The 24,538-nt window shown below is 32.4% G+C and overlaps 1 protein-coding gene across 8 annotated transcripts in view; it reads right to left on the bottom strand.

Annotated features, from left to right (window-relative positions):
• LOC142222356 (diacylglycerol kinase theta) overlaps positions 1–24,538 on the bottom strand; it is a 120,900-nt gene that overhangs the window by 32,548 nt on the left and 63,814 nt on the right. For 6 of the 8 annotated variants that reach the window (XM_075292467.1, XM_075292462.1, XM_075292464.1 and 3 more), the window contains 7 exons: positions 18,583–18,813; positions 18,362–18,498; positions 11,710–11,999; positions 11,324–11,645; positions 11,025–11,254; positions 4,720–4,868; positions 4,050–4,319 (listed from right to left, as the gene is read on the bottom strand). In XM_075292467.1, the coding sequence (XP_075148582.1) occupies positions 4,050–4,319; positions 4,720–4,868; positions 11,025–11,254; positions 11,324–11,645; positions 11,710–11,999; positions 18,362–18,498; positions 18,583–18,813 (1,629 nt within the window). The remainder of the gene's footprint in view (positions 1–4,049; positions 4,320–4,719; positions 4,869–11,024; positions 11,255–11,323; positions 11,646–11,709; positions 12,000–18,361; positions 18,499–18,582; positions 18,814–24,538) is intronic. The other 2 variants (XM_075292465.1, XM_075292466.1) reach the window with 1 other exon arrangement.

Raw genomic sequence — 24,538 nt, 5'->3', positions numbered from 1 at the left:
TCATAGATTTTTTACAAGTTTGGGTTTTTGTTTCTTTGTCAGATTTTACAACACACAAATATTTCATAGTCAGGGGTTTTTTTTGCTCCCCCCAAATTAATTTTCATTATTTTAGTTAACACATACATTGAGGTCAATACAACAAAAAGTTTTAAAATGAAGGGGAACAAAATAAATGAAATATCATTAAGGATTAGAAAATTTGATTTTTTTCGTTTTAGAGTCAATCAATCAATTGCCAGAAAACCATATCAAACGAGTCAAGGGTTCAATTTAGCTTCATGTTTAATTTTAATTTATTTTAAGGTGTTACATTTAAACTTTAATGTTAAAATATGTTATTGATCAAAAATCTTTGTTGTTAGCACCTAATTTTTTGTTTATATTATATTCATAATTTATTATGATTGTAAATCTTGTAATAAATAAATAAATAAAATATGTTATTATATAATATATATATTTTTTTAAATTATTTATTAGCATCACAAATCCGTTTTTTCTTGTACAGAATAGTGGGAAAATTTCACACAGAGATGGAATATGATCACCTCAAACATGTTCAAGATCAAAATGTTATTTTTGGACGGAGAACATGTAACATGTTTGTCGTAACTATGTTATTTTCTCGGAAATTATGTATCTGTTTCCGACAATCATGTATATGTTAGGTGCGAAAACAATATTTTTGCGACAAAAAGTTTCCATGTTCTTCGTCCAAAACTAACATTTTGCTCTTGAAACAGGTTTGAGGTGATCATATTCCTCCTTTGCGTATACAATTTCCGGCATTGAAACTTCCCAGCAAAAGAAAATGGAAGTTGTTCTAAAGGCTCAACATTAAAAGCACTTCAAAATGTCTTCCCCAAGATGTTCTTTATTTTCTGTGTAGTAAAGTTCTTTTAATTACATTTTGTATAACTCGCTTTTTTCATATTTTTAATGGTAATTTTAACTTTTCTTCTTTCAAATTGGTTAATTAATTAAATTAATTAAATAATTCAATTTTTGAAAATTTTGTCGAAAAAAATGCTTAATCTATTCTAACAAAATTGCGAATTTTTGAAAATATCTGAGGTTAACGTTTCAGACAAGCTTTAGAATGCATTAAAAATCATAAAAAAATATAAAAATTATTTATTTGGCAAAATACCACATCCAAAACCCGGAATTTGGATCACACCTTAAGAAGTGTTGCCAATTCAGTGCAATGGTTCTTACAAAGGTGAACATCCGTCCTATGATAAGCCCATGTTAAATGCATTGCTTTTGCGCTAATTTTGCACCACTTCCGGATCCAAACAGAACATGTTCACTACTTTTTTGGCGATGTTTTTTTTTTTTTGCTGGCTTATTTTAAATTTCCTTTCATTTAATTTAATTTCAGTAAATATTTTTTGATGGTTAGCGTCGCCAAAAAAGTAGTGAAAATGTTATTTTTGGATTCGGAAGGGGTGAAAAATTGGCGCAGAATCGATTAATTTAACATGGGCTCGTTATAAGATAGATGTCCACCCTTTCAATAGCCGTTGCACTGAATTTGCATCACTTCTTAAGGTGTGATCTGAATTCAGCGTTTTGGATGTGAATTAAAAAATTTTGTAATATTTTGCCAAGTAAATAATTTTTATAATTTTTATACCCTAAACCACATAGTGGTCAGGCTATAATAAGTTTGATCGGCCAAAAAATGTGCCTACCAGAAGTATTGATTTTAGACCCCATAAAATATATACCGATCGACTCAGAATCACCTTCTGAGTCGATCTAGTGCTTGGTGTCCGTCCGTCTGTCCATGTATTTGTTGTTCACAGGATTCCGGTCGCAATTATTAACCGATTTGGATGAAATTTGGTACAGGGTGTTTTTTGGGCACAAGGACGAACGCTATTGAATTTGGAAGAAATCGGATCTAATTTAAATATAGCTCCCATATATATGTATCGCCCGATTTCGACAAATGGAATCACGTTGCGCTTTTTTACAAACCGATCGTCATAAAATTTTGCACATAGTAAACTTTTTTATCACCCTTTAAGTCTGCAAAATTTCATTGAAATCGGTTCAGATTTAGATATAGCTCCCATATATATGTATCGCCCGATTTTCCAAAATTTGGCCATAAAAACCTTATTTATTAAGCGATCTTACTCAAACTTGGCTTACTCTAACCTTTTATGGTAATGACAATATGTGCCGAAAATAATTGGAATCGGTTCAGATTTAGATATAGCTCCCATATATATGTATCGCCCGATTTTGCCAAATTTGGCCGTAAAACCCTTATTTATCAACCGATAGTACTCAAAGTTGGCTAAATATAATCGTTCAGATTTAGATATAGCCCCCATATATATGTATCGCCCGATTTGGTCAAATTTGGCCGTAAAACCCTTATTTATCAACCGATCGTAACCAAGGTTGGCCAAATGTAATCTTCTGTAGTACTAACTGTATATGCAAAATTTCATCGAAATCGGTTCAAATTTAGATATAGCCCCCATATATATGTATCGCCCGATTTGGTCAAATTTGGCCGTAAAACCCTTATTTATCAACCGATCGTAACCAAGGTTGGCCAAATATAATCTTCTGTAGCACTAACTATATGTGCAAAATTTCATCGAAATCGGTTCAAATTGAGATATAGCTCCCATATATATGTTTTGCTCGATTTTGAATATTTTGCCCCTAATAACCTTATTTTTGACCATAGGGGCCTCATTTATTAACTGATCGTACTCAAATTTTACACAAAGTGACCTTCTGCAGTATCAATCATACCTGCAAACTCAATCATGTATGCATACTTAGACTTACATGTAGCTCTTACATAAATATATTGCCCTATTTGCAGAAATTTGGATTTAAATATTACCCACAACTAATTGACCGATTTCCTCTTTTTTAATAATGGACTCAATATTAGTGGCATACTAACTCTTTTGGTGCAAACTAAACTATAGCTCCTAATATTAGACATTTCTGCTCAGATTGTGAGAAGACACCCATAAACATGTACCCCCCTTATGTTCTCCAAAATCTATACCAATGATACTCCAAAACCTATACCCCACAAATGCTTATGTTTACTAATTCAGTATGGGTGGTTTATGGTATGATAAAGTCGGCCCCGCCCGACTTTCTACTTTACTCACTTGTTTTGATTTTTAATGATTGTCTGAAACGTTTGACCTCAAATATTTTCGAAAATTCGCAAAATTTCCAGACTGGATTTACCATTTTTTTCGACAAAATTTTAATAATTTGTACCATTTTATTAATTCGTAATTTGTTTTTAACCTATTTAAGACAAAAAAGTTAAAATTAGAAATATGAAAAAAGCGGATTATAAAAAATTGAATTAAGTGAACTTCCTGTGTAGTTAAAATAAAGAACATCTTTGGAAGTGTTTTTAAAGTTGTGCCTTTGGAACAACTAGATTTATTCCCCGGTAGGAAAAAATTCGAATCTATTAAATCGGTGATGCAATTAATGTTAGCTATAATTATATATTTTTTCAATATTAATATGTAATAATTTAATATTTTTTTTTGAGATTTCTAATCCTTTAATGATTTCTCATTTTCTTCTGTAAATCTCTTGGCGAAGACATCATTTGTTCGCATTATTATCCGATGACGAAAACTTGGAAGAAGTTTTCCTCTCGAGCACTTTATTGTTGTTCTCACGGTGTTATTTTTTACAACAATCAAAACCAAAGAATTTCGGTTAAACATTGAATTTAAATTAAAATCCATGTACAACAAAAATATTATCTGTAAATACATATGTACGAGAGTATTTGGTATTGGTATTAAAAACTAATACAAACACAAGACCAAAAAAAACAGAGGATTTTGTTTGTCTTGTACATATGTATGTATGTTTTTGTTTTGTTTTTGGTATTGGTATTTTGATATATGTATGTACGTATATGTAGTAGAAGTGGAGTAGTTATAGTAGTAGTAGTATTAGAAAATACAGAGAGAGATATACAGACAGATATATATAGAGAGAGAGACAGAAATTTTGTGTAATCAAAAGACCTGATTTATCACTCGATGTAATGGCCGGTTCTTGATGATGCTGATCTGTTTGTTGCGATAGATGTGCTTGGTGAGCCTTCTTCTTCTTACCAGTTGTGTTGGTTGGAACCTTAAGTATCTGTTCCTCGGGTTTCTCTTCCGGATGAAATACCACAGTCCAGCGATCCAAACGTATATCTTCAGCTTCAATAACCTCACGCAAATAGCTGAGAGGATCCTGGTCACCAGTGTAGCCGGAACCCCAGCATAAAACTCGAGCCAAATCATTGCCTAGCGATAACGAAGGGTTAAGTAAATAAATATTAATGTAGATTTATTTAATATTTAATGAACAAATTATGCACAGAAAATAAATATCACCAATATTTTTTCAGTTAAAAAAAAATTTAATCAAATTATTAATTGAATAATTCTATAAATTATTTAATCAAAGCAAAAGTCCATCACACATCAATCAGTTGGATCAAATAGATTTTTAATTTTATCAATTAATTTTTTTTTATTGGATTTGCAATTAAAAATTGATTGGATCAACAAAGTTCGTGATTGAATCCAAAAAAAATATATTTTTTTTTGCGTGGATAATTTTTTAATTTTAATTTGTGAAAGTAATACAAGTGTATTTTACAACAATTCCATAATTGCTATTTTTTCCTGCAAAGATTCTTACCGGTTCCCAAAGGTAAAATGGCACATGGTGGACTGGAACATTCTGAATCCTGACCTACATTATCCAAGCATTGAAGTACCCAACCGACGGTACCATCACCACCGCAAACAAGAATTTTATAATGCGGTATATGTCGAAATACATATAATCTGAAAGTAAAGAATTAAACGTAGTTGAAATAATTCGATAAGAAATATTTTCTTAAAAAGATTGAAATTAAAAATGGAAATGAATCGGAACGGAAAAAATGGAAATGAATGTGAACGAGGTTTCCGGAGCTTTTTGAGAAATTAAAAATGCATTTTGCCGAATTTAAGCGAAATAGGTTACGCCGAGCTTAGACACCGCCGGATATTTTAGGCTGCCCGATGTCGATATCGATATTTCATTTTCTGTTCCCCGTGGAAAAGTCACATTATGCTCTTGGGGTCATCATATTCCTTTTCTTGGTGTAGATTACAGACAAGACAATTGACCGGTCAGTGGAGAACAGAGTAGCACCATTGTGTGTCCGCGGAGAAAAAATATGATCACCTCATCACCTAAATGAAAATGTTATTTTTGGATGGAGAACATGGAACATTTTTGGCCCAAAAATATTGGTTTCTTACCCAACATAAAATTGTTGTCGAAATCGGATATATAACGTCAGAGTTCATCATTTCCAAAAATAACATTTTGCTCTAACAGGTGATTATATTCCTTCTCTGGGTGTAGTGAACAAACGAGCGACACGAAGTTATAACCGAGATCATTTTCATGGGGGAGTTCAAGATCCTTCCTGTTGCTAAGGCAGCACCCCCTGCGGTCCCAAATAAGGCTGATATGTATTACAACCAACTTCAGGTTGCTATCATTTCTAAAATGCCCGTCTGAGAGATTTATTCCAGTGATAGTTCTTTTTATTTTTTACAATCTAAAAAAAAACATTTTGATCTATTGCATTCAGAAATAAAGTTCTTTCTTATGGAATTTAAATGTGGTTGTGGTCTTATTGCTTTATATATGGCTAGAAAACCACAAGAGGCTACCATAACGCTGGCAGTGTTGCAACGGGCACAAACAGTGGACGAGAAAAACGATAACAACACAAGAAATGATCCCAAAGTGAGGGCCACATTTGATCGAAATCCACGCTACAGTGGTAGAAACCTCGTCCGTGATCAGAACAGATCGCGAGAACGGATGCAATACAAGAGCCAAGCCAAGTTGCTTCGCTTACATAAAAGTGGCTAGGAACCGAATTTGGGTTTCTCCGATGAGTCGCCATTACAAATTGAGCAGTTTGTGAACAAACAAAATGATCGAGTTTCCCTGTCAAAGAGGTCATCTGGAAATATACACTGCTTCGATTGATCACCATATCTCAAGCTCCATCGATGATAATGGTGTGAGCCAGATAATCGCTCTCCGATGGTATTCATCGGCCGTATGGTCAAAAAAGATGTCAATTATTATTTGGGAAATGTCCTAAAGACAGTAATAAAGCCTCGGAAAGACAAACATTTTAGCCGCAGACACACGCACAAACCAAGAATGGTTTAAAAAAGAGGTTCCTCGATTCATTTGTACCCCACAATGTTACTAAAATCTTCGGATGTGAATCCGACTTTTGCGTCTGAAGCACTTTGAAGACTAATGCTGGTCAAAAATATGCCGTATTGAGATGATAGACACATCCCAAGACGGCATTTTGCCAGGAATGGGCCAAAAAAACGGAGAGCTACTATCGTGCTCTACAGTATTTTGATGAATTTCTAGGCATGGTTGTCACAGTAGGTAAAATTCTCCCAAAAATGGTAGATTCTTTACTTTTTTGTAGAATATATGATGTTTTGGTAGATTTTGCAAAATATTCCTCTCCCATATAGAAATAAAATTTTGACAAAATTTTCTATAGAAATATAATTTTGACGAAATTTTCTATAGAAATAAAATTTTGACAAAAGTTTCTATAGCAGTAAAATTTTGAAAAAAAAAATTATAAAAATCTAATTTTAACAAAATATTCTATATAAATCAAATTTTGACAAAATTTTCTATATAAACAAAATTTTGACAAAATTTTCTATAGAAATAAAATTTTGACAAAATTTTCTTTAGAGATAAAATTTTGACAAAATTTTCTATAGATATAAAATTTTGACAAAATTTTCTATAGAAAAAAAATTTTGACAAAATTTTCTATAGAAATAAAATTTTGACAAAATTTTCTTTAGAGATAAAATTTTGACAAAATTTTCTATAGAAATAAAATTAAAAAAAATATTCTGTGAAAATAAAATTAACAAAAAATATTCTGTGGAAATAAAATTTTGACAAAATTAACAAAAAAACACAAACCAAGAATGGTTTAAAAAAGAGGTTCCTCGATTCATTTGTACCCCACAATGTTACTAAAATCTTCGGATGTGAATCCGACTTTTGCGTCTGAAGCACTTTGAAGACTAATGCTGGTCAAAAATATGCCGTATTGAGATGATAGACACATCTCAAGACGGCATTTTGCCGGGAATGGGCCAAAATAACGCAGAGCTACTATCGTGCTCTGCAGTATTTTGATGAATTTCTAGGCATGGTTGTCGCAGTAGGTAAAATTCTCCCAAAAATGGTAGATTCTTTAATTTTTGGTAGAATATATGATGTTTTGGTAGATTTTGCAAAATATTCCTCTCCCATATAGAAATAAAAATTTGACAAAATTTTCTATAGAAATATAATTTTGACGAAATTTTCTATAGAAATAAAATTTTGACAAAAGTTTCTATAGCAGTAAAATTTAAAAAAAAAAATATAAAAATCTAATTTTAACAAAATATTCTATATAAATCAAATTTTTACAAAATTTTCTATATAAACAAAATTTTGACAAAATTTTCTATAGAAATAAAATTTTGAGAAAATTTTCTTTAGAGATAAAATTTTGACAAAATTTTCTATAGAAAAAAAATTTTGACAAAATTTTCTATAGAAAAAAAATTTTGACAAAATTTTCTATAGAAATAAAATTTTGAAAAAATTTTCTTTAGAGATAAAATTTTGGCAAAATTTTCTATAGAAATAAAATTAAAAAAAATATTCTGTGGAAATAAAATTAACAAAAAATATTCTGTGGAAATAAAATTTTGACGAAATTTTCTAGAGAAATAAAATTTTAACAAAAGTTTCTACAGCAGTAAAATTTTGAAAAAATGTTTATAAAAATCTCATTTTAACAAAATTTATATTTATATCAACAAAATTTTGACAACAGAAATAAAATTTAAAAAAATTTTCTATAAAAATCTAATTTAAAAAAAATTTTGTATAGAAATAAAATTGTGACAAAATTTTCTATAGAAATAAAATTTTGACGAAATTTTCTACAGAAATAAAATTTTAACAAAATTTTCTGTGGAAATAAAATTTCGAAAAAAAATCTATAGAATTAAAATTTTGACAACATTTTCTATAGAAATAAAATGTTGACATGTTTTTTTATAGAAATAAAATTTTGAAAAAATTGTCTATAGAAATAAAATTTTTACAGTATTTTTTACAGAAATAACATTTTGACAAAATTTTCTATAGAAATCAAATTTTGAGAATATTTTCTATCAATATAAAATTTTGACAACATTTTGTACAGAAATAAAGTGTTGACAAAATTTTCTATAGAAATAAAATTTTGACAAAATGTTCTATATAAATCAAATTTTGACAAAATTTTCTATAGAACTAAAATTATAGACTTTTTTGTGCTCTGCAGTATTTTGATGAATTTCTAGGCATGGTTGTCGCAGTTGGTAAAATTCTCCCAAAAATGGTAGATTCTTTATTTTTGGTAGAATATATGGTGTTTTGGTAGATTTTGCAAAATATTCCTCTCCCATATAGAAATAAAATGTTGACAAAATTTTCTATAGAAATATAATTTTGACGAAATTTTCTATAGAAATAAAATTTTGACAAAAGTTTCTATAGAAGTAAAATTTTGAAAAAAAATTATAAAAATCTAGTTTTAACAAAATATTCTATATAAATCAAATTTTGACAAAATTTTCTATATAAACAAAATTTTGACAAAATTTTCTATAGAATTAAAATTTGGACAAAATTTTCTTTAGAGATAAAATTTTGACAAAATTTTCTATAGATGTAAAATTTTGACAAAATTTTCTATAGAAAAAAAAAATTTTGACAAAATTTTCTATAGAAATAAAATTTTGACAAAATTTTCGATAGAAATAAAATTTTGAAAAAATTTTCTTTAGAGATAAAATTTTGGCAAAATTTTCTATAGAAATAAAATTTAAAAAAAATATTCTGTGGAAATAAAATTAAAAAAAAAATATTCTGTGGAAATAAAATTTTGACGAAATTTTCTAGAGAAATAAAATTTTGACAAAAGTTTCTACAGCAGTAAAATTTTGAAAAAATGTTTATAAAAATCTCATTTTAACAAAATTTATATTTATATCAACAAAATTTTGACAACAGAAATAAAATTTTTAAAAATTTTCTATAAAAATCAAATTTTAAAAAAAATTTTCTATAGAAATAAAATTGTGACAAAATTTTCTATAGAAATAAAATTTTGACGAAATTTTCTACAGAAATAAAATTTTAACAAAATTTTCTGTGGAAATAAAATTTCGAAAAAAAATCTATAGAATTAAAATTTTGACAACATTTTCTATAGAAATAAAAAGTTGACAAGTTTTTTTATAGAAATAAAATTTTGAAAAAATTGTCTATAGAAATAAAATTTTTACAGTATTTTTTACAGAAATAACATTTTGACAAAATTTTCTATAGAAATCAAATTTTGAGAATATTTTCTATCAATATAAAATTTTGACAACATTTTGTACAGAAATAAAGTGTTGACAAAATTTTCTATAGAAATAAAATTTTGACAAAATGTTCTATATAAATCAAATTTTGACAAAATTTTCTATAGAACTAAAATTATAGACTTTTTTGTGCTCTGCAGTATTTTGATGAATTTCTAGGCATGGTTGTCGCAGTTGGTAAAATTCTCCCAAAAATGGTAGATTCTTTATTTTTGGTAGAATATATGGTGTTTTGGTAGATTTTGCAAAATATTCCTCTCCCATATAGAAATAAAATGTTGACAAAATTTTCTATAGAAATATAATTTTGACGAAATTTTCTATAGAAATAAAATTTTGACAAAAGTTTCTATAGAAGTAAAATTTTGAAAAAAATTTATAAAAATCTAGTTTTAACAAAATATTCTATATAAATCAAATTTTGACAAAATTTCTATATAAACAAAATTTTGACAAAATTTTCTATAGAATTAAAATTTGGACAAAATTTTCTTTAGAGATAAAATTTTGACAAAATTTTCTATTGATGTAAAATTTTGACAAAATTTTCTATAGAAAAAAAAAAATTTGACAAAATTTTCTATAGTCTATAATTTAATATTATATCCACAACAATAACATTAAAAAAGTAAAAATTATAGCGCTTTACTTTGTTGCATTACATATCAGCCATCATCATTATGAGCTCTATGATTAGAGTTATAAATGAAATCTTCTAGGTCAGGTGGTATTCATGGGGATACTCTAGCGGTAGCCGTGATAAAAAAATCTAAATCCATTCAAGAAATATTGCGAATTGTTCAGAATATTTTAATTCAAACGTTTCGGACATGTGTTAGAATGCATTAAAAATCATAAAAATTATTTATTTGTCAAAATATGACAATATTTTTAATTCACATCCAAAACACGGAATTGGAAGCACAGAGTAAGAAGTGATGCAATTTCATCCGCCCTATGACAAGCCCATGTTAAATTCATCGCTTCTGCGCCAATTTTGCACTACTTCCGGATCCACAAAGAATAATTTCACTACTTTTTTGGCGAAGCTTTTTTTACTGGGTAGGTCAGACAAGTGAGGCAGTTATATGCCTAAATTTTAAATTACGAATAATAGCAGCGTGACAGACGACTCACTCATCTGGAACCCCAATATTCTTGCTCTGCCAAACCCAATTTCAAAAACTTATTACCCAGTTTCTCTGAGAGCACATTTTAGTTAAAGATCATCCCTATGTGGACGTACTAAGCAAATGGACGAGTCTCACTGCAGTAGGTTCTACAGGCATGGACTCGATTAAAAATTCATTTAAAAAAAAATCATTTTTTTAAATCATTTTTTTAAAAAATCATTTTTAAAAATCATTTTTTTTTTTGAAGTTCTCTGATGCCTACTCTTTCCACATGTTCAAATCGAACTTGAACATTAATTCGTCGTTTTTCGGTAATTCTCCCCTGTATGATACTTACCCTGGTAATGGTCCACCATTTTCAAGATTGAATACCTGAAACGGATTCAAAAGTTTCCTAAAGTTTGATATCAACTCCAAGCCCTGACAGCCGCCAGATTTTACATTTACAAATACCAGCAAGGGATTTATATCGGATGGCACCATACTTGGTTCAATATTTGGCAATAGCATTACCAATAAATCTTTGCCATCCCAACGGACTTCACGTAGTATATAGAAAGCTCGAACCTAAAATTAAAAGCAATCAATGAGAAATTCCAATTTTGGATGATATAAAAAGAAAATGACATTACTTACCGCCTTTTGGGCATCTTCATAGGTCAATACCAATGAACCATATTCATAGTATATGGGACCAATACTTGTAAATTTACTATCTTCTGTTAAGTACTTATTGAGGAAATCTTCATATTTACGTTGCGATTTGCCAGGATCTAGATTGCCTACGAATAAAGCAATATTCGGACCATGGGGATCCTGACGATGTTGCAAATAGAAACGCATCAATTCCATTTGACGTATAGAGTCTTTGCCCATTTGTTTCATAATATTCCATGGACGTTCGGACCAAGATAAAATGCGTTCCGTAACACCACTATCTAATAATACTTGGGAACATCTAACAAATAAAAAAAAAAACGTTAAATCATTCCGCAGGCATATGGTAGTCAGTCGATTATTACCTGTAATCATCGAATGGATTATCCTGTAAACCAAAACGATCAAGAGCATCACGTATCAAATCCTTAATAGTGGTCGTTGAATCGACAGGAACACTAACATAGGGCTCTTCCAGAGAGCACTGCAATTTACCAGGATAAACACGAACAAATCCATTGTCCTTGTCTTGAAACCGAAGAAATATAGCTGGTCGTTTACCCTCCATGTGATTTAAACTCAGAACTGGATTTGGATCTTGCAAAGCGGCATCTTCCATGCCAACGGGAGCATATAAATCGGTTAAGTAAAATGCCTATCAAATATAAACAAAAATCGAATTATTTTATTTGTTTATATAAAACCAAAAACTAATTAATTTAAAATTTCATTACAAGTTCGAGAAATTTATTAAATTATAGATAAATAAATTAACTTTAATTGAAATTATAAAAAAATCGTAAATAGACTTGCAATTCCCATGGAATCCAACTCGAATGGTTTCCGGAACAACAACAACTGATTTTGGACGACCATCACGAAATTCATCTTCGAGTGAACTACGACCTGGGTTGAATTGGCCATACCATCGATAAACACTAGTCCTTGACAGAGCTTCATAGCCAAAAATTTAATTAAGTTATTCGATGCACTGCTGTTGAGTTAATCCACGTCGAAATTTGTAACAAATAATCGCACGAAAATGTTCACGATTTAGTTCCATTTATTAGCGCTCGTATATCAAACGTTTATAGTACGTGTAACCTCAAAAATGTCAAGCTTTACAATAGAGCTGCCAGATTGTTGGCATATTGTAACACCCGAAATATAAAAGACAACTCTCATACTATCAGCTGCTACAACCGGGTAAAACGATCACCACATCTTTGAACCGAGCTCAATTGAGACTTTTAAACCTAACATTGCCAGATCAACGACCATAATATTTGGAAAGGCAAGGTGATTTATCAGGACGATAACTTACAGAAAAGTCTTTAAAAAACTTATTCGGAAACACTTAACTTGGGAGTCCTATCTCACCCGCCGTATAGTCCAGACATTGCTCCTTCCGATAAATGACCCACTACTTGTTCCGATAAATGAGGTAAGGCATTCTCGTTCTAATGAGGTAGTCAAAAATTGCGACGATTCGCGGATTAAATCAAAAGACGAGTCGTTTTTTCGTCATGGTATCCGGATATTTCCCAGAAAAATGAGAAAAAGTAGTGGCTAGAGATGGATGTAGAGATGTAGTCCAAAGCATATACCCGTTAACAGTATTCAATTATACAAACCGAAACAGGATAGCGGAAAATTTGCATTTTCGGTTAATGGAGAAACCCGGTTTTTGAACATCAGTTACTGTGTTGCCAGTATTTTTCCGGCTCTTGTCCCCAAATTATGATATTTTCGTCCCCAAAAATCCCCAATTTAAATTTAGATTCCTCACAAAAATCCCCAATACATTTTTGACAAGTTTTTTTTATACCCTCCACCATAGGATGGGGGTATATTAACTTTGTCATTCCGTTTGTAACAAATCGAAATATTGCTCTAAGACCCCATAAAGTATACATATTCTGGGTCGTGGTGAAATTCTGAGTCGATCTGAGCATGTCCGTCCGTCTGTTGAAATCACGCTAACTTCCGAACGAAACAAGCTATCGACTTGAAACTTGGCACAAGTAGTTGTTATTGATGTAGGTCGGATGGTATTGCAAATGGGCCATATCGGTCCACTTTTACGTATAGCCCCCATATAAACCGGTCCTCCGATTTGGCTTGCGGAGCCTCTAAGAGAAGCAAATTTCATCCGATCCGGCTGAAATTTGGTACATGGTGTTGGTATATGTTCTCTAATGACCATGCAAAAATTGGTCCACATCGGCCCATAATTATATATAGCCCCCATATAAAACGATCCCCAGATTTGACCTCCGGAGCCTCTTAGAGGAGCAAAAGTCATTCGATCCGATTGAAATTTGGTACGTGGTGTTAGTATATTGTCTCTAACAACCATGTCAAAATTGGTCCATATCGGTCCATAATTATATATAGCCCCCATATAAGCCGATCCCCAGATTTGACCTCCGGAGCCTCTTAGAGGAGCAAAATTCATCCGATCCGGTTGAAATTTGGTACGTGGTGTTAGTATATGGTCTCTAACAACCATGCAAGAATTGGTCCATATCGGTCCATAAATATATCTAGTCCCCATATAAATCGATCCCCAGATTTGTCCTCCGGAGCCTCTTGGAGGAGCAAAATTCATCCGATCCGGTTGAAATTTGGAACATGGTGTAAGAATGTGGTCTCTAACAAACACGCAAAAATTGGTCCATATTGGTCCATAATTATATATAGCCCCCATATAAACCGTTCCACAGATTTGTTCTCCGGAGCCTCTTGGAGGAGCAAAATTCATCCGATCCGGTTGAAATTTGCAACGTGATGTTAGTATATGGTATCCAACAACCATGCAGGAATTGGTTCATATCAGTCCATAATTATATATAGCACCCATATAAACCGATCCCCAGATTTGACCTCCGGTGCCTTTTGGAGAAGCAAAATTCATCCGATCTGGTTGAAATTTTGTACGTGGTGGTAGTATATGATATTTAACAACCATGCCAAAAGTGGTCCATATCAGTCCATAATCATATATAGCCCCCATATAAACCGATCCCGAGATTTGGTTTTGGAGCCTCTTGGAGGAGCAAATTTCATCCGAGTCAGTTGAAATTTGGTACATTGTGCTAGTATATGGCCGTTAACAACCATGCCTAACTAGGTCCATATCGGTCTATAGTTATATATAGCCCTCAGATAAATCGATCCCCAATCACACAAAAATTAGTCCATATCAATAATTGTATATAGCCCCCATATAAGCGACCCCCATATTTCAATTCTGGCTCCCTATGTACCGTGCAAAAGTCTATATCGATTCGTAATTATTTGTAGACTTACCTACACATACCTTTATTGTCTAATATATACCACATATGGACTAACTCACAATTTAGAAAACGATTTAAGATACCACAACCCAAGTAATTCGATTGTGGATGACAATCTTTCGTAGAAGTTTCTACGCAATCCATGGTGGAGGGTACATAAGATTCGACCTGGCCGAACTTACGGCCGTTTATACTTGTTTTAATAACGAAAGAGGCTCTGCTGTAGAAAATCAATAATAATTTAAAAATTAAAATTTTGTCAAATCCAGGAAGCTGCAGTAAGATCAAGATTTCGAACCACAACACCAAGAGACTGGTGATCGTCTTCCAAATGCTGGAGATATGAAAATGGGAATTCGGTCACCTTGTATTTATACGCGAAAATTTCCTTTTAAATATTCAACTAGTAGAATTGGGTGGTAGACATGTTGTCATAGTTGGTAGAATTTTACCAGAAATTGTAGATTTTCCATTGTTTTGTAGATGGTAGAATTCTTGACGTTTTGGTAGACCTTGCAAAAAATTTTAAACTTCTGACAAAATTTTCTATATAGAAATAAAATTTTGAGAAAATGCTCTATACGTTTTTAGAAAAGAAAATTTACTTTTAAATATTCAAGTAGTAACATTGGATGATAGACACGTTGTCAAAGTTGGTAGAATTCTACCAGAAATTGTATATTTTTTATTGTTTTGTAGATGGGTAGAATTTTTGATGGAGAAATAAAATTTTGACACAATTTTCTATAGAAAAAATGTTGACAATATTTTCTCTAGAAATAAATTTTTGGCAAATTTTTCAATAGAAATAAAATTTTTGGCAAAATTATCTATAGAAATAGAATATTGACAAAATTCCCTATAGAAATAAAATTTTGACAAAATTTTCTATAGAAATAAAACTTTGGCAAAATTGTCTATAGAAATAAAAAATTTGGACAAAATTTCCTATATAAATAAAATTTTGTTAAAAAAGATTAACAGGTTGGCTGATAAGTCCCCGGCCTGACACATAGATGGCGTCGCTAATATTAAATGCATATTATTTTTATAAAGTATCAAATGATTCGTGTCCAAATTTGACGTCTGTAAGTCAATTAGTTTGTGAGATAGAGCGTCTTTTGTGAAGCAACTTTTGTTAATGTGAAAAAAATGGAAAAAAAAGGAATTTCGTGTTTTGATAAAATACTGTTTTCTGAAGGGAAAAAATACGGTGGAAGCAAAAACTTGGCTTGATAATGAGTTTCCAGACTCTGCCCCAGAGAAATCAACAATAGTTGATTGGTATGCAAAATTCAAACGTGGTGAAATGAGCACGGAAGACGGTGAACGCAGTGGACGCCCGAAAGAGGTGGTTACCGACGAAAACATCAAAAAAATCCACAAAATGATTTTGAATGATCGTAAAATGAAGTTGATCGAGATAGATAAAGATATCAAAGGAACGTGGTGGTCATATCATTCATCAAAATTTGGATATGCGGAAGTGCAAAATGGGTGCCGCGCGAGCTCACATTTGACCAAAAGTAACAACGTGTTGATGATTCTGAGCGGTGTTTGCAACTCGTAATACACCCAAGTTTTTCCGTCGATATGTGACAATGGATGAAACATGGCTCCATCACTACACTCCTGAGTCCAATCGACAGTCGGCTGAGTGGACAGCGACCGGTGAATCGTCTCCGAAGCGTGGAAAGACTCAAGGTTAGGTTAGGTTATGTGGCAGCCCGATGTATCAGGCTCACTTAGACTATTCAGTCCATTGTGATACCACAGTGGTGAACTTCTCTCTTATCACTGAGTGCTGCCCGATTCCATGTTAAGCTCAATGACAAGGGACCTCCTTTTTATAGCCGAGTCCGAACGGCGTTCCACACACCAGTGAAACCACTTAGAGAAGCTTTGAAACCCTCAGAAATGTCACCAGCATTACATTTCTGAGGGTTTCAAAGCTTCTCTAAGTGGTTTCACTGGTGTGTGGAACGCCGTTCGGACTCGGCTATAAAGACTCAAAAGTCCGCTAGCAAAGTAATGGCCTATGTTTTTTGGGATGCGCATGGAATAATTTTTATCGAGTATCTTGAGAAGGGAAAAACCATCAACAGGGACTATTATATGGCGTTATTGGAGCGTTTGAAGGTCGAAATCGCGGCAACACGGCCCCATAAGAAGAAGAAAAAAGTGTTGTTCCACCAAGACAACGCACCGTGCCACAAGTCATTGAGAACGATGGCAAAAATTCGTGAATTGGGCTTCGAATTGCTACCCCACCCACCGTATTCTCCAGATCTGGCCCCCAGCGACTTTTTCTTGTTCTCAGACCTCAAAAGGATGCTCGCAGGGACAAAATTTGGCTGCAATGAAGAGGTGATCGCCGAAACTGAGGCCTGTTTTGAGGCAAAACCCAAGGAGTTCTACCAAAATGGTATCAAAAAATTGAAGGTCGTTATAATCGTTGTATCGCTCTTGAAGGGAACTATGTTGAATAATAAAAAAGAATTTTGACAAAAAAATGTGTTTTTCTTTATTAGACCGGGGACTTATCACCCAACCTGTTATACCGATTTCTGGCAACACTGAACAGTTAACCGGATTTCTGTTTTCCAATAATGCTGCTATCTACTTTGCCATATGTTTCTTCCGAAAGTCATTTTTTTTAATCTCTTAGTGTTTGAAATTCATTTTTGCTAATTTTTATTTTTTCGATTTTTGCCGGTTAACCGGTTTTAAGAAAAATAAAAGACCGAAAAGCTATTTAAAAAAAATTGGGATTTTCGAATAAATGAAGACTCACTATCAAAAAATCCGTTTGTTTGGTCTTTGGAATAAATTCTAAAATATTTTGGAAAAATTCCGAATTTTGAATTTGCGCTACCAATATGTTCGAATTTAAAATTTAAATACTATTTTGATAGACCAAACAATGTTAAATAAAATCATAAAAATATAATGGCGGGATTAGAAAGTATTTTGTAACAAATATTTATATGCACATTATTATAGCGCGCTCTCTATATATCAAATCAAAAATTAATTTAAATGAATAAAAAAATAAAATTACTCTAAAAAAATGTAATCCCGCATTTTTAATTTGCGCTCCCAATAAACTGATGTAGATGGGGGCATAAAAAAAGTGTACAAAGTTTGTTTCAGCGTTTAGGTCTTCAGTTTTTGAATCATACAACAAAAAAATATTTTTTTTTTATTCAATCAGGAAATTTATTGATTCAATTAATTTTTAATTGATATGTCTTCACAGACACAGAAATGACAGTATCAATCACCGAATTAAATTAAAAAATTAATTGATTTGAATTAACAAATTAATTTATACTATTAATTTTTGTAACAGATTTTTGTTTTAATTAAAAAATTGGTTGAATCAATTAAATTTTTACTTGAATATTTTTGAAAATTCAATTAAAATTTTAATAAGAGAGATATTTTGGTGTAAATTATTTCTGTGTAGGTATCAATACTCTGTTAGTAGACCAAAAAATGCTGAATAAAATCGTAAATAGATATTCTAGAACAAGTTCTTATATACACATTATTATGACACTCACTCTATATATCAAATCATGAATTAATTTAAATGAATAAATAATAAAACATAATTTGTTTTTTCAAAAACGATCTGTTTACATTGTAAGATCTTCTCTTGAGTTAAGCTAGTGAAAATTCCATTGTATTGACAATTAAATGTAATACTTACACTGGGATCACGTGATATATGAAATGCTCGCAATGCTGTTGTTAACAATTGTTCCAATGTATAAGTACGAGGTACAGTTATGACACGATATAGCTGACGTCGAAATGAATTGTTACCATCAAAGACTTTGATTGCTTCTATAATTGTTGAAAAACAAACAAAAACACAATAATTAATTATGTGCCATCATAGCCGGAATGCTCGCATCACCATCCTCTTACCTATATCCTTTTCTTCACGTTCTCTTTCCTTTTTCTCTTTTTCCTTATCCGATTTATCGGATTTATGTCCCGATGCTGACTCTGGTCGATAATGTGAAGATGAACCACCACTGCTGCAGCCAGCTGCACTACCACCTGCCACAACGGACATTGCTTCATTTTTATCCACCGATTCTTCATCTTTGAAGCGTGGAGCATCACCACTACTGAATTCTTCAGATATACTTCGTGCTATTTTATTAACAGATTTTTTTTTTAATAAAATGGAATAGATAACGAATTTGTATTAGAAATTTATTTTGGAATTATTATTATTACTGATGGATTATAATTTCATTTATGTAAATATAGAAAAATATCCAATTATTTTTCAAGGTTAGCATAAAAATCATTCAATTGTTAGACAGAGTTAGTTCCACATACTATAATTTAAATTTATATTACTATATTTTTCTAAAATTGTTCACTGTTTACAACGATTTGAGATGTTCGGATTGATGTTAACCACAATTAAAATCTGTGCCCCATATGAATACCGCGACAGTAGAGTAAAAAATGTTTAAAGTTATTTACCTATCCCTACGTTGTTCAAAAGGGTTTTTTATGCTCCTAAATATTCTATGAGAATATTTAGGAGCATAAAAAAAAATTAGTGTGGTTCACATTCTATAACTGAAAACTTTTTTTTTTTTAGATAAAACGATGCTCTTAAAGGGAAAATAGTTTTAAAACCCAAACACATAGTTAGTTTGATGACCGTCATTGATGTAGCTATGAGATTCTTGATCTCCTCAGAAACATTGTTTTAGCCCTTAATGAAAACTACTATATATGACAGTTCGTTTTGCATATATGTCGCTGGGCCTCGGCCGCGCGTTCAAGCCCCAAAAATGATGACCGTACAAGATAATAAGCCAAACTTACATAGGTGGGTAGTATATAGTGTTGCCAGTATTAAGAAAAATTTTCCCCAAATTATATGAACGCTAAAACTAAAAAATTACACTATTCTATATTCCCATGAAAATAAAAATATATATTTTTAAATTTTTTACGAGTTGACCGAAATCTGTGATTCGTTAGTCTTTTCAATGCTCCAAAAATTGAGCGTACTCACTGTTTTCTCCTAGTTCATTAAACCTAACTTCTGAACAAAACGAGCTATTATTTAAATCTTGGCTAAAATCTGGCTCTCCCAGCCAAATCTATACTAAAGGCTGTGGAAAGATTCATTCGCCCGAATCGAAACATGTACAGTCCAGGCGTGTATAGATTTGTATCTGGCGTTTTCTTTTCAATGACTCTATTAATCATGTTCCTTAATCAAAATCTGTCCATAAAGCTCGATTAATAATTGTAAAATTAAATATAATGCATTTGGACGTTAATTGCCTATTTCGGTATCAGGCTAACATGAAATATAATTGACTAGTTCTTATTGATGTAGATCGGATGATAATATCGGACAACTTTTTGGTATAGTCCCCACATAAACCCCAGATTTGGCTTGCCGAGCCCTTTGGAGGAGCAAATTTTATGCGATACGGTTGAAATTTGGTACGCGATATTAGTGTACGCCCTCTAACAACCAACGCAAAATTGATCCATGAGGGTCCCTAATTATATATAGTGCCCATATAAACCGATCCCCTGATTTGGTTTGCAGATTCTCTTGGAGAAACAAATTTCATCCGATCCGGTTAAAATTTGGTACGCGATGTTAGTATAAGAACCGATCCCCTAAATTGGCTTACAAAGCCTTTAAAATGTGCAAATTTCATCCTATATGTGGATTTGGTCTATGGCCTCTAATAACCATGCATAAATTAGTCAATATTGATCTCAAAATATACATGGCCCCCATATAAAGTGATCACCGGATTTGATTTCCCGATCTTCGGGAAGATGCAAATTTCATACTATCTGGTTAAAATTAAAAACAAAAAATTGGTCCATAACGGTCCATAATAACATATAGCACCAAAATAAACCATTCCCCAGCTTTTACTTCTTGGACCTTCAGGAAAAGAAAATTTCATCCGATCCGATTGAAACAAAAATAGGTGTATCAACTAGTTTTTTTATGCTTTTTGGCGTTGGTGATTCATACACAGAAAAATATTTCCAATTGAAATTTTAATTGCATTTTAAAAAATATGCAATTAAAAATTTTATTGATTCAACAATTGTTTTAAATGAAACAAAAATCAATCACAAGAAGTAATAATATCAATAAATTTAGATATATCTCCCATATATATCTTTCGCCCGATATGGAGTTATAAGGCCCCAGAAGCCAGAGTTTTAGCCCAATTTGATTGAAATTTTGCACTAGGAGTACAATTAGTAGTGTAGTCAAGTGTGCTAAATTTTATAGAAATCGGTTCAGATTTAGATATAGCTCCCATATATATCTTTCGCCCGATTTTCCGTCATATGACCACAGAGGTCAAAGTTGCAATCCGATTTACGTGAAATTTTTTGAAAGGGGGGTAGAATTAAAATACTTAGAATGCATGTCAAATTTGGTTGAACTCGGTTCAGATTTCTATATAGCTTCCATATATATGTTTTTCCGATTTGGGCAAAAATGGTCAAAATACCCACATTTTCCTTATAAAATCGCACTGCGAAGTCGAGAACTTGCAAAAGTGACTCAGATTTTCCTTTATTTCTAATAAATACATATCTATCGACCGATAAATCATAAATACACTTTTGCGAAGTTGCCCCAAAATTGGTTCAGATTTAAATGTTTCCCATATTTTTATACCCTGCTCCACACTGTCGAACAGGGTATTATTTTTCCTAACATTGTGTTCCAACCCAGGACATTAGCCGACTTAAATTTGAAGTCTATAAATATTGTTGAACACATTTGATGAATTTGATATGGTATCGAACATGTGGATCTACAAAGTGGTACAGGTATAATATAGTCGGCCCCGCCCGACTTTAGACTTTCCTTACTTGTTATACCCTTCACCACTACTGTGGTACAGGGTATAATAAGTGTGTGCATTTGTATGTAACGCAAAGAAGGAAAAGTCTGAGACCCATCGTTTAGTATACCGATCGTCTTAGAATTAAATTCTGAGTCGATTTAGCGATGTCCGTCCGTCTGTCTGTCTGTTCATGAATTTTTGTGCGCAAAGTACAGGTCGCAGTTTAAGTCCGATCGTCCTCAAATTTGGCACAGAATCGTTTTGGGGAACAAAGACGATCGCTATTGATTTTGGAAAAAATCGGTTCAGATTTAGATATAGCTGTCATATATATTTATCCCCGATCTGGTTATAATTGGCGTGTTTATCAACCGATGTTCTTCAAATTCCGTGCATCCGAATATTTTATGATTCTCGAGAAACTTGCAAAATATTATCCAAATCGGTTCAGATTTAGATATAGCTCCCATATATATCTTTCGTCCGATTTGGACTTATATGGCCACAAAATCCAGAGTTTTGCCCTGAATTGCTTCAAATTTTTGCACAAGGAGTACGTTTAATAGTATCGGTAAATGTGCCAAATTTGGTTGAAATCGGTTCATATTTAGATATAGCTCTTATATGGCCTCAAAACCCAGAGTTTTGCCCTGAATTGCTTCAAATTTTGCACAAGGAGTAAGCTTAATAGTATCGGTAAATGTGCCAAATTTGGTTGAAATCGGTTCAGATTTAGATATAGCTTCCATATATATCTTTCGCCCGATTTACACACAAATGACCACGGGGGCCAGAGTTATACTCCCTTTTACGTGAAATTTTGCAGAGATAGCAGAATTATTATTCTAACTATGCATGTCAAATTTAGTCAAAATCGGTTCAGATTATATACAGCTCCCATATATACGTACACCAGAGTTGGGGAAATATGGTAGACTGTTTCATATTTTAGACCCATTTTCAATATCATTTTCCTCCAATCGACTGGATAGTTTCCACAGAGAATATATTTAATATGATATTTAAGTGTGTCAAGTTTGATCTAATTTTGTTCAGATTTAGATAAAGCCTCCATATATTCGTTTTTTCCGGTTTATACAATTATGGCCAAAATTCCCACACTTGACACAAAATTCTGTGATGATTTCCCCATATCTTATGACCTAAACACTGTAAGGCCAGAATTTCCACAGAACGGTTGAATTTTAAATAAGGCTCCAAGTCGCCCGACTTGACCATATTTCCCATATTTTTATACCCTCCATCATAGGATGGGGGTATATTAACTTTGTCATTCCGTTTGTAACACATCGAAATATTGCTCTAAGACCCCATAAAGTATATATATTCTGGGTCGTGGTGAAATTCTGAGTCGATCTAAGCATGTCCGTCCGTCCGTCCGTCCGTCTGTTGAAATCACGCTAACTTCCGAACGAAACAAGCTATCGACTTGAAACTTGGCACAAGTAGTTGTTATCGATGTAGGTCGGATGGTATTGAAAATGGGCCATATCGGTCCACTTTTACGTATAGCCCCTATATAAAGGGACCCTCAGATTTGGCTTGTGGAGCCTCTAACAGAAGCATATTTCATCCGATCCGGCTGAAATTTGGTATATGGTGTTTGTATATGGTCTCTAACAACCATGCAAAAATTGGTCCACATCGGTCCATAATTATATATAGCCCCCATATAAACCGATGCCCAGATTTGGCTTGCGGAGCCTAAAAGAGAAGCAAATTTCATCCGATCCGGCTGAAATTTGGTGCATGTTATTGGTATATGGTCTCTAACAACCGTGCAAAAATTGGTCCACATCGGTCCATAATTATATATAGCGCCCATATAAACCGATCCCCAGGTTTGGGTTGCGGTGCCTCAAAGAGAAACAAATTTCATCCGATCCGCCTGAAATTTGGTACATGATGTTGGTATATGGTCTCTAACAACCATGCAAAAATTGGTCCACATCGGTTCATAATTATATATAGCCCCCATATAAACCGATCCTCAGGTTTTGCTTGCGAAGTCTCCAAGAGAAGCAAATTTCATGCAATCTGGTTGTAATTTGGAACATGGTGTTAGTATATGATCTTTAACAACCGTGCCACAATTGGTCCATATCGGTCCATAATTATATATAGCCCCCATATAAAACGTTCTCCAGATTTGACCTCCGGAACCTCTTGGAGGAGCAAAATTCATCCGATCCGGTTAAAATTAGGAACGTGGTGTTAGTATATGGTCGCTAACAACCATACCAAAATTGGTCCAATCACACAAAAATTGGTCCATATCGGTTCATAATCATGGTTGCCACTAGAGCCAAAAATAATCTACCAAAATTTTATTTCTATAGAAAATTTTGTCAAAATTTTATTTCTATAGAAAATTTTGTTCATATTTTATTCGGTTCATAATCATGGTTGCCACTCGAGCCAAAAATAATCTACCAAGATTTTATTTCTATAGAAAATTTTGTTAAAATTTTATTTCTGTAGGAATTTTTGTCAAAATTTTCTTTTATAGAAAATTTTGTCAAAATTTTTATTTCTATAGAAAATTTTGTGAAAATTTTATGTCTACTTTGTCAAACTGAATTATATACGTATTGGATCGATCTTTTTTGATGGTGTTAGGTTAGCTTACCATCGGCAAGCGTTACCGCAACTTAAGTAATTCGATTGTGGATGGCAGTGTTTAGAAGAAGTTTCTACGCAATCCATGATGGAGGGTACATAAGCTTCGGCCTGGCCGAACTTACGGCCGTATATACTTGTTGTTTTACTAAAATTGTGTTCCACCCTAGTGCATTAGCCCACTTAAATTTTGAGTCTATAGATTTTGTAAAAGTCTATCAAATTCTGTCCAAATCGAGTGATATTTAAACGTATGTATTTGGGACAAACCTTTATATATAGCACCCAACACATTTGATGGATGTGATATGGTATCGAAAATTTAGATCTACAAAGTGGTTCAGGGTATAATATTGTCGGCCCCGCCCGAC

The sequence above is a fragment of the Haematobia irritans genome, chromosome 1, assembly GCF_050003625.1.
Source record: "Haematobia irritans isolate KBUSLIRL chromosome 1, ASM5000362v1, whole genome shotgun sequence".
In the NCBI taxonomy this organism is placed as follows: domain Eukaryota; kingdom Metazoa; phylum Arthropoda; class Insecta; order Diptera; family Muscidae; genus Haematobia; species Haematobia irritans.
This window is presented reverse-complemented; position numbering and strand designations above follow the sequence as displayed.